Source organism: Bombina bombina, chromosome 1 (genome assembly GCF_027579735.1).
Source record: "Bombina bombina isolate aBomBom1 chromosome 1, aBomBom1.pri, whole genome shotgun sequence".
In the NCBI taxonomy this organism is placed as follows: domain Eukaryota; kingdom Metazoa; phylum Chordata; class Amphibia; order Anura; family Bombinatoridae; genus Bombina; species Bombina bombina.
The window spans coordinates 788,568,709-788,580,873 of NC_069499.1; the positions used below are offsets into that span (position 1 = coordinate 788,568,709).

The 12,165-nt window shown below is 34.8% G+C and overlaps 1 protein-coding gene across 1 annotated transcript in view; it reads left to right on the top strand.

Moving 5' to 3' along the window:
• The first annotated feature begins 3,157 nt into the window (after positions 1-3,157).
• Positions 3,158-12,165, top strand: part of LOC128639818 (protocadherin-11 X-linked-like) — a 147,194-nt gene continuing 138,186 nt past the window's right edge. Inside the window, exon 1 of the mRNA XM_053692017.1 lies at positions 3,158-3,697. Coding sequence (XP_053547992.1) covers positions 3,158-3,697 — 540 coding nt within the window. The remainder of the gene's footprint in view (positions 3,698-12,165) is intronic.

A 12,165-nucleotide genomic window follows, 5' to 3' on the forward strand; every position in this document is an offset into this window, starting at 1 on the left:
CACCTGCCCACACTGCCAAAAGCACCAAAACCTGGTTCAATGACTGTGGGATTACTGTGCTTGATTGGCCAGCATTGGGGCATTGCCAAGCATTGGGGCATTGCCAAGAGAAAGATGAGAGACATGAGACCGAACAATGCAGAAGAGCTGAAGGCCACTATTGAAGCATCCTGGTCTTCCATAACACCTCAGCAGTGCCACAGGCTGATAGCTTCCATGCCACGCCGCATTGAGGCAGTAATTGTTGCAAAAGGGGCCCAAACTAAGTACTGAGTACATACAGTATGCATGCTTATACTTTTCAGAGGTCCGATATTGTTCTATGTACAATCCTTGTTTTATTGATTATATGAGATTGTGGATTTGGGGTTTTCATGAGCTGTAAGCCATAATCATCATAATTATGACAAATCACGGCTTGAACTATCTTGCTTTGCATGTAATGAGTCTATCTCATATATTAGTTTCACCTTTTAAGATGCATTAGTGAAATAAATGAACTTTTGCACAATATTCTAATTTTTCGAGTTTCACCTGTACAGTAAACTCCTACATAATATAATTAAAAGTACATGACACCTTGTAAACACAAAACTATTCTTTACTCTTGCAAAAAATGAACATGCCAGTCTAATTAGAAAGTGTTCGTAATTCAACACCCTTTTTGCTGCCGTTGTTTTCAATTACCAAATCTCACCCATCCCTTTAATTGGAGGAGTCAATCTAAGTTTGTTACTAAAGTAGTCAAGGCTTACCATTCTGTTAGTGCAACTTAAATTGTTTTGCAGTGTCTTCTCTTATCAGGGGACATCAAATATAGGATGTATATTGAGCATACAATTTTAAACAACCTTCCAGTTTACTTCTATTATCTAATTGCTTCATTTGGTTGGCACCTTTGGCTGAAAAGCACATCTAAGTAGGATAGGAAGCAGCAATGCACTAGTCAGGGAGCTAACTGCTGATTGGTGACTGAACATATATACCTCTTGTCATTAGCTCATCCAATGTGTTCAGCTAGCTCCCACTACTGCTCCTTCAATTAATTATATAAAGAAAATTAAGCAAATTTAATAGTAGAAATAAATTTGCAAATTTGTTTAATATTGTATGCTCTATCTGAATAATTAAACTGTTGAGCTTCATGTCCCTTTAAATTGTATAAATCTTATATGAAATCACTACAGACATTAATATTCTCTATAAAAAATCCATTTTAATTTTTTTGTTTCTGATCTAATAAGGGCATAAAAAATGAGTATTGCACTATGGCAAATAAAACAATGCATTTTAATATTTGCTTTCAGTCACATATTGGCATCATTTAGTTGACATGTGCAATAAGCATACATGCATGAATACATCTGCGAAAAGAAAAAGATGTTAATAAAATAGTAATTTATTCACATCGAAGAGAAAATCAATGCAGTCATTTTTTGTCCATTATTATTCTCCAATATTCTTGACATCATGTATAACCTATCACTTCCAACTACCATGAACAATTTTTTTCCCCTCTAAGTAATACATCACTTGACACTAATGATAAATCTACATCTGATGACAAAAGCTTTATCAATGACACAAAGCTGCTATAAATTTACAAATACACAGGCTACAGAAATCCAGCTACATGTCATGGCAAAAACCACAGCATGTGACACAGTACAATCAATTATTGTGATGGAAAAAATAGATATTTAAATTTTACAGGGATAAACATGTATGTCATCTTATACATCAATAGCTGAATGTGACTGTGGAAATTAGTCTACTGTAGTCCCAGGAAAGCAGATCAGTTATAGAAAGTTAGACATATATTTTTCATATATGATACAAGATCATGCTAAAAACTAAGACATGATACCCAAATGTTGAATCACTTGAAATTAATGCAGCATAGCTGTAAGAATCTCTCTATAAAATATCACCTGAACATCTCTATGTAAAAAAAGGAAGATATTTCACCTCAACATTTCTAGGACATTAAGCAGCCAATCAGGATGCTAGTTCTGGGACTTGCAGTATGCATCTGACATGTGCAGGCACAGTCATGTTATTTACCTCCTCCATTTAAGAATGTTTACTATGAAGTCTCACAAGATTTCAGTTAAATCTCATTAGATCACAGTAAAGCAAAGTGTGACATTGGTACTGATTAAGTTGATAACACTATTGTGAGCTGAAGACATTTTGAGGTCAAATTTCTGATGATATTTTCTTGTTAGCTTTTTACAGTTATGCTGCATCACTTATAAGTAATTTAGCATGTGGGTATTATGTCCCTTTAAATGAAAAGTCAAATTCAGTCATCTGATCATTAAAGTATACAACTTTGTTCAACAATATTTTTTGTGTCTTCTTCAATTCCCACAAAGGACCAAATTAGAGAGAAAACTGTAATGTTTTGCCAAAGATTCCTATTGTTGAGCACACATGCACACCCATAAACACGTGCATACATTAGTTACACTCATGCATTGCTATGAAATTAAAGGAACATTAAATGCAGTAGAATTGTATGACTGGCAAATACACAATACAAAGTCTATGCAATAACACTTACTTAGAATTTAAATTTAGCAGTAGAATATTTTTGGCAAATTTCAAAGTTAATCCAATTTCCCACCTCCCTGTATCATGTGACAGCCATCAACCACTCACAAAATGCATATACAGATATACTGTGCAATATTGTACATGCTCAGTAGCAGCTGGAGCCTCATAAAGTGTGCATATGAAATGACTGTGCACCTTTTGATAATAGAAGTATATTTGAAAGTTGTTTTTTGCATTCTCTATCTGAATCATGAAACTTTGACTTTAGGTAGAAAGTATATTAATATAACTGTGTTGGTTATTTACAACGGGGGAATGGGTAATAAAGGGATTATTTATTTTGTTAAACAACAACAATTCGAGAGTAGACTGTCCCTTTAAACTCACTTTGCGATTGTTCATTGCCTACTGATATATAGTTTACATAATTTTATAATGTACATTCTAAGAACATGTCAAATGCATTGTGTATTTGCCCATTCTGGTCTACATTATATCAATAAAAAAATCCAGTGCTGTTTTCATGGGTTCTTAATTACTTTAATTTCTTATCTTTTTTATAGGTACAGTATTAAAAGAACCACAACCTCTTCTGGAGATGGACTTGCTGTCTGGAACATTCCTTTTGGCAGTCTTAATTGCCTGCATAGTGTATGAGTCTGGTGCTCAAGAGAAGAACTACATAGTACGAGAAGAACTGCCAGAAAATTTTTTGATTGGAAACTTACTGAGGGACCTTAACCTTACATTAGACCCTGATATATCACTTTCTACTCCTCTTAAGTTTAAATTGGTATATAAAACAGGAGATGTTCCGTTGGTACGTGTTGAAGAGAACACTGGTGAAATATTCACCACCTCGAATCGCATAGACAGAGAAAAACTGTGCTCTGGCATTTTCACAGAAAATAAGTGTTTTTATGAAGTTGAAGTTGCAGTTCTGCCAGATGAGGTCTTCAGACTTGTTAAGATACGTTTCTTAATTGAGGATATCAATGACAATTCTCCACTATTCCCCTCTACAGTCATCAATATCTCCATTCCAGAGAACACCGCTGTAAACTCTCGCTATTCTGTGCCATCTGCCATCGATCCAGATGTGGGCATGAATGGCATTCAGCATTATGAGCTCCTTAAGGTTTGTATTCAATATTATTTTTTATGTAGAACATTTATTTTTAGACTATGGAGCCTTAGACTTGTCAGATTATGTCTAAGGCAGATAAATATTTTAAGGTCTTCACACCTGTTATATGATTATTTTTCTTTGCCTGACCTACTCTGTCATGGCTTTAAGATATGTCTAAACAAAATCCTTTATTACTAATGAGCATTCCTGATTATCTGCTAGCACATAAAAAAGGGCTGTGAAGATATACTATTATTAGTCAGTTTAAAGAAGAAAAAAAAGTATTATCTTCTATTCGAGCCCTTATTAATCTCACCTGTACTGTATATATCCCATTTCTCTTTGAAACAATAATTCTTATACACAATGTTTTTAGATGTTGAATTCTTAATTAAAAACAAAATTGATCTACCTTAGAAATAATTCTTAATTTAAAAAAATAGAAAAAAAAAATCAAATGTTTTTCTACAGTAAACCACTATTAAAGCCTATGGGGATATTTGTAGATAAATCATTTGATAATTTTTTCTAAAGGATTGTGATCAACCAATAAATGTTTATGAGATCTAACAACCTAAAATATTTCAAGCAAAACCTTTAAGGCGTTTGCCTATAAGTCTGACTATACTTTTCTTTTTTGCACTATATTTAGAAACACAAAATCCACTCAATGCTTTTTTTTTTCTCTTAATTGCAAAATATAAATTCTAAAGATGCATGGAGTTGCATGGAATGTCAATGAAATCATTTCAGTATATAAGTAAGAAATGTCCAAACTTACATTGAGAGCTCCTTCCCAAATTTAAAGAAAGGTTATCCATGAAATGCATGATACAATAAGTGCTATTTGACTATACCTTTGCTTATGCACAGAACTCCTCACTAATTACCAATAATCTAACAATAAACTTCACTCTTGAAAATATATAGCTTTTTTATTTTTTCTGTACCTCTGATTAATTATTGCACAAATAATCTTTAAAAGAGCCACTAAATATAGTAAAATTGCATAATTAACGAATGCACAATAAAAAGAGAATGCGATAACACCTACTCTGAATTTGAAATAGAAAGTAGTTTTTTTTTTCTGGCAAATGTATTTTTTCTCCCATTTTCTGGCCCCCTATATCATGTGACAGACATCAGCCAATCACAGACAAGAATACATATACTATGCAAAATTTGATAATGGAATTACATTGGAAAGTCTCTTAAAACTGCATGATCTGTCTCAATCATAAAAAAAAGATCACTTTAGTGTCCACAGTTAACAGTTTTTTTAAGGAAGAATCATAATGCTAGTTTCTAATAATAATAATATTTTACTATTATTTTACTATCAGCTGTCCAGCAATTATTTCAGTCCCAATTAATAAATATGTCACATGGGGTTTGTCATTTACTTCTTAGTAAATATCAAAAACAATGAACAAAGAAACAACACTATATTTCAAGAGTAATTTTCACCATTTACACTTTATCAGCAACAAGTACATACAATGTTAAAGGGACATGAAACCAAAAAATGTTTATTTCATGATTCAGATAGAACGTGATTTTAAACAACTTTCTAATTTACTTCTATTATCAATTTTTCTTTATTTTCTTGGTATCTTTTGTTGGAAAGCAGGGACGTATGCTTAGGAGCCAGCCCATTTCTGGAGCACTATATGGCAGCAGTTTTGCAAGAATGTTATCCATTTGCAAGAGCACTAGATGGCAGCACTGTTTCCTGTCATGTAGTGTTCCAGGTACCTACCTAGGTGTATCTTCAACACAGAATATCATGGGAATTAAGCAAATTTGATAATAGAAGTAAATTGGAAACGTTTTTTTAAAATGCTATGCTCTGCCTGAATCAGAGAAAAAATTGCTTGGATTTCATATCCCTTTACGGCAAGCAGAGAATTGTAGAACCCAAAGCAACCCTAATCTAGTCTATGAGGCCCATTTATCAAGCTCCGAATGGAGCTTGTGGGCCAGTGTTTCTAAAGACCGCTGCTTTATAACCCTGTCCGCCTGCTCTGAGCAAGCGGACAGGCATTGCCACAAGTCATCCTGATCGAGTACGATTGGGTTGATTGTCACCCCCCTGCTGACGGCCGATTGGCTGTGAATCTGCAGGGGGCGGTGTTGCACCAGCAGCTCACAAGAGCTGCTGGAGCAATGCTGAATCTGGAGAGCGCATTGCTCTCCGCATTTAGCGATGTCTGTCGGACCTGATCTGCACTGTCGGATCAGGTCCGACGGACATTTGATAAATGTGCCTCTATATGTGATTCACATTCTAAAGCGAATGTGCATATATAAGTACACATTACAACATATATATACATATAAATGTTCTATATTTGTATAATAAAGCCCAGATATTTTACAGTTCATGAGAATCTAAATGTGTGTTATTTAAAAGAAATAATAAAAATGTGTTAAAAAATATCTGTAGAACAATGCTACATAAAGTATTAAAAAAAAATGCTCTTTTTCTGTTTTAATTTCTAAGCACACGTTAATCACCAGAGTAAAAAAAAAAAAAGCCTTAAAGCCGCACATGAACAGCTGGAAAGCTGTAAAGTTTAGTGATCACTGTAATAAAAGTATAGATGTTCAAAATTAATGATCCATTTGAAAATGTCTTGCTAAGAATTGTAAAAAAAATAATAATCCATTTCTAAATTAATGTTATGTCCCTATTCCACACCTTAGTATGCCTTTAACTTAATTTTATTATATAGGCATAATGAATATGTACCAAAGGAAAGACTTGTGAACGGTAATGCACACAGCTGGCTGCACGTCATTCATTATTGCTATTTTAGAAGTCTGTGTGTGAAATAAAATGTGACATATTCTTCTGAAATCAGCATTATTTCATTATGCAATTAAGACATGGGATAGATTTATGAAATGTCGGATGGACGTGAATTACTGTGGCGAACGTCTGCCCAACATCGCTCAATGCCGACAGCATACTCTGTCTGCATTTATTATTGCACAAGCATTTCTGGTGAAATGCTTGTGCAATGCCGCCCCCTGCACATTTGCGGCCAATCGGCCACTAGCAGGGGGTGTCAATCATCCTGATCTTATCCAATCGGGATGATTGCTGTCCGCCACCTCAGAGGTGGCAGGTGAGTTAAAGGGATATTCCAGCCAAAATTGAAAAACACATGGGTGTATTTCAGTATTGAAAAAAAGCATTTTTGTAATATACATGTATTAGAAAAAATGCTTCTAATAAAATCTATAGCTGTTTTAAAAGTGTAAGTATGCACCGTGCACCAGCATTTTAAACGCAGTATTTAAAATGTGGGTGCAGTGACAATGTCTAGCTATGCTTCACGTACACACGTGCAGAGAAAAATGTTAACTCTAAAACAGTGATCATTTTTACTAGAAGCATTTTTGCTAATACAAATATATTGCAAATATGTTTCTATTCAAAGATGTAATTAATCTATGTGCTTTTAAATTTTGACTGGAATGCCCCTTTAAGGAGCAGCATAATAAATCTACGCCTTGGGGTTTTACCTAATTTTGGGCTCATTATTATTTTTAATTTTTTTATTATTATTTTTATTTTTTGCAGAAAGTTTGGGGAACACAGGAATTTTTGAGCAGCATTTTGCAAGTCTGAGAAATTATACCTTTTGTAATCTTTAAAGGACCACTATACACAAATTGTAAACTACATGATTTTGAACCTTCATAATTGAGAATAATTTTGCAATGAAAACTGCAGCTTTAATTTGTCAAATGAGTATTTTGTTTTATGTTTATTCATTTCACTGATTTCCCTGTCCCCTAGAACAAAAGAATCATTGCTAACCAATCACAAACTAATATTCAGATATAGAACAAACTGTTTGCACATGTGCAATTGAGAAAGACTGGGGAAGCCTGCCCTTATCTCTTCCCTTAAGGTGGTTTAGCACTGATTAAAGGGACAGTCAAGTCCAAAAAAAACTTTCATTTTTTAAATAGGGCATGTAATTTTAAACAACTTTCCAATTTACTTTTATCAACAATTTTGCTTTGTTCTCTTGGTATTCTAGTTGAAAGCTAAACCTAGGAAGGCACATATGATAATTTCTGAGCCCTTGAAGGCCGCCTCTATTTTATTTACTTTTCACAGCAGGGGAGAGCAAGCTCATGTAGGCCATATAGATAGCATTGTGATCATGCCCGTGGCTAGTGGCAGACACTGCACTTATTGGCTAAAATGCAAGTCAATAGATAATAACTAAAAGTCATGTGATTAGGGGCGGTCAGAAGATGCTTAGATACAAGTTAGTCACAGAAGTAAAAAGAGTATTAATATAACAGTGTTGGTTTTGCAAAACTGGGGAATCGGTAATAAAGGGATTATCTATCTTATGTTAGACTGTCCCTTTAAATTTAGTTACTATTGCAAAGAATGCTTCTCCTATGCTGATTGTTGATGCAAAACGGATAATCCACCATTTACAAACTTGTTACTGCTGAGAATCTTGGAGGGGAATGAAGTAAACAAAAGCTTGCATACATTGCCTAAAAGTATTAACCCAAACCCTCCCTGGGACAAAAAGTGAAACAAGCACATATTTTAGATGTATTTTTAAGCAAAAGGCAGCAAAATAAACAATGAATGTATATTGCAATAATGTTTCACTTGCAATAATGAAACATTTTATGCGTTGTTGAAATGTCAAGTTTAATAATTCTTTAAACTTTTTTTTTTTTTTTTTAAAAGAGAGAGAAAAAAACAAAAAAGAGAACTTAGCACATAATAAACAAAAAACAAAACAAAATTCTCCACTGCATCAGACGGTGCCCATGTAATTGTTAAAGATTGATGTCCTTGGATATGAGACAAAGTGGCCAGGTTACTTAGTAACTGCATCTGATTACAAGCTGAGCCATATGTATATGTCATGATAGTCAGTTAGTAAGAAGAAGAATTGTTTTTATCTGCCAATATTTGGCTACAGTGTGTCAGCATTGATCATTTCTTCTCGTCTGAATAAGTAGGTCATCTGAAAACTGAAAGGTCGTGTTTAACACCTTCAGTCTGCATGCTGCGAAATTTGTTGCCAGCTAGATATAGAGCAGCGTAATTTTTTTTAGACCCCCAAAGTACAGCAGTTAAATGAAATATTGTCATAGTCAGGCAGTTAAAGTGAATGCTCTTGTGTTATATGAATACCTGCCCTTCCCATAAAAAAGATAACTTTATTCTGCATGATACACTAGAGAGACGTTTTATCTTCTCTACTGTCATATGTTTTGTTGTAGCTAAAGTGAAAGCTAAGACTGAGCAGAGAAACTCAGCTTACTTTAAGGGTTCTGTGTTTTTAATAATTCAGTGTGTTGTATTAATACCTGAAATAGGTATAGTTATTATAAAATACAATTGTTCAGTTAGGCCTAGTGGTCCCTCATATAATAATGCTAGTGTGTAAAATACACATACAAACACACATACTGTATATACACAATTGTACATATACATACACTCATAGGCATGAATATATATAAACATACAAAAACACATGCAAAATGCACACACACATACAAATGCACACACACATACAAATGCACACACATATACACAAATGAACACACACACAAACACAAATATGCACACACACATACATAAATGCACACACACACATATACAAATGCACACACACATACAAATGCACACACACACATACACAGCACACAAATGCACACACGTATACAACCGTACACACATACAAATGCACACACACACATACAAATGCACGCACACACACACACACAAATGCACACACACATACACACAAAAGCACACACACACAAATGCACACACACGTACAAAAGCACATACATACAAATGCACGCACACACACACACAGATGCACACACAAATGCACACACACATACAAAAGCACACACATACAAATGCACGCACACACACACATACAAATACACACACACACACGTGCAAACACAAATACACACATACACAAATGCACACACACAAACACACAAATACACATACACAAATGCACACACGTGTACAAATGCATACACACATACAAATGCACACACACACACACGTAGAAATGCACACACACATACAAATGCACACACACAAATGCACACACAAATACACAAATGCACACATACATACACAAATGCACACATACATACACAAATGTACACACATACAAATGCACACACATACAAATGCACACATACATACACAAATTCACACACACATACACAAATGCACACACACATACACAAATGCACACACACATACAAATGCACACACACATACACAAATGCACACACACATACACAAATGCACACACACATACAAATGCACACATACATACACAAATGCACACACACATACACAAATGCACACACACATACACAAATGCACACACACATACAAATGCACACACACATACACAAATGCACACCCACATACACAAATGCACACACACAAATGCACACACACATACAAATGCACACATACACATACAAATGCACACATACATACACAAATTCACACACACATACAAATGCACACACACATACACAAATGCACACACACATACACAAATGCACACACACATACAAATGCACACACACATACACAAATGCACACACACATACACAAATGCACACACACATACACAAATGCACACACACACATACAAATGCACACACACATACAAATGCACACATACATACACAAATGCACACATACATACACAAATTCACACACACATACAAATGCACACACACATACACAAATGCACACACACATACACAAATGCACACCCACATACAAATGCACACACACATACACAAATGCACACACACATACACAAATGCACACACACACATACAAATGCACACACACATACACAAATGCACACACACATACACAAATGCACACACACACATACACAAATGCACACACACATACACAAATGCACACACACATACACAAATGCACACACACACATACACAAATGCACACACACATACACAAATGCACACACACATACAAATGCACACACACATACACAAATGCACACACACATACAAATGCACACACACATACACAAATGCACACACACATACACAAATGCACACACACATACAAATGCACACACACATACACAAATGCACACACACACATACAAATGCACACACACATACAAATGCACACATACATACACAAATGCACACATACATTTGTGTTGTGTGCATTTGTGTTGGATTTAGTAGCTATAACAGAAACATGGTACAATGATTTGCATGACTGGGACATAGTCATACCTGGATACAGGTTATTTAAAAAGAACAGAGTAGAAAAGAAAGGTGGAGGAGTTGCTTTGTATGTAAATGAAAATATAAAGGTTACTGAAATTGTAGGAACAAATGATGAGGTGGAAAGTATTTGGGTGACTTTGGAAATTGGAGATAAAAATGTTTTTAGAATAGGGGTTGTATATAGGCCTCCATTGCAGGATGAAAAACTGGACAATCTGTTATTAGATGAAATAACCAAAATGACCATGAAGGGTAAGGTTATAGTACTGGGGGACTTTAATTTGCCAGATATAGACTGGAAGATTCCTTCTGCTAGATCGGCTAGAAGCAGGTATATTCTTGAATCTCTGCTAGGGGAATCACTTGAACAATTAGTCAAGGAACCAACTCGTAAGGAAGCTATATTAGATCTAATACTTACAAACAGTGATACAGTTTCAGATGTGTCTGTAGGTGAGAACTTAGGATCCAGTGATCATCAATCTGTTTGGTTTAGTATTCATGTTCAGGAACTGTCCACCCAGACTAAAACAATAGTTTTAGACTTTAGGACGGCAGATTTTTCATTAATGGGAGAATACCTAAAGAACTATTTAAAGGGGAAAACTCTTATTACAGGGGTTCAAGAACAGTGGGAATTTGTGAAAGGTGCCATTTTAGATGCAACCGCACACTGTATTAGACATGTCTGTAAAAGTAAAAGAAAGCGGAAACCAATTTGGTTTTCCAAAGAAGTAGCACATGCTGTAAAGACAAAAAAGATAGCTTATAAAAATTACAGACACACACAAGCAGATGATGATATGAAAATATGGAGACTCCAACAAAAAAAGACTAAGCAGTTAATTAGGAAGGTTAAAGCTCATGCAGAAGAGAAGATAGCACAGTCAGTTAAACATGGGGACAAAACATTCTTTAGATATATCAGTGAAAGAAGAAAAAATAAGGTAGGAATAGTAAAATTGAAATCAGTTGATGGTAGAATAATAGAAGGAGATAAGCAGATTGCAGACTGTCTCAATGATTACTTCTGTTCTGTTTTCACTAAAGATTGTGAAGATACAATGTCTACATTAAGGGATGCTACGCAAAATAGAAACAAGCTTAACAGTAATCTTTTTACAGAGGATGAGGTTTTGTTAGCATTATCAAAAATAAAT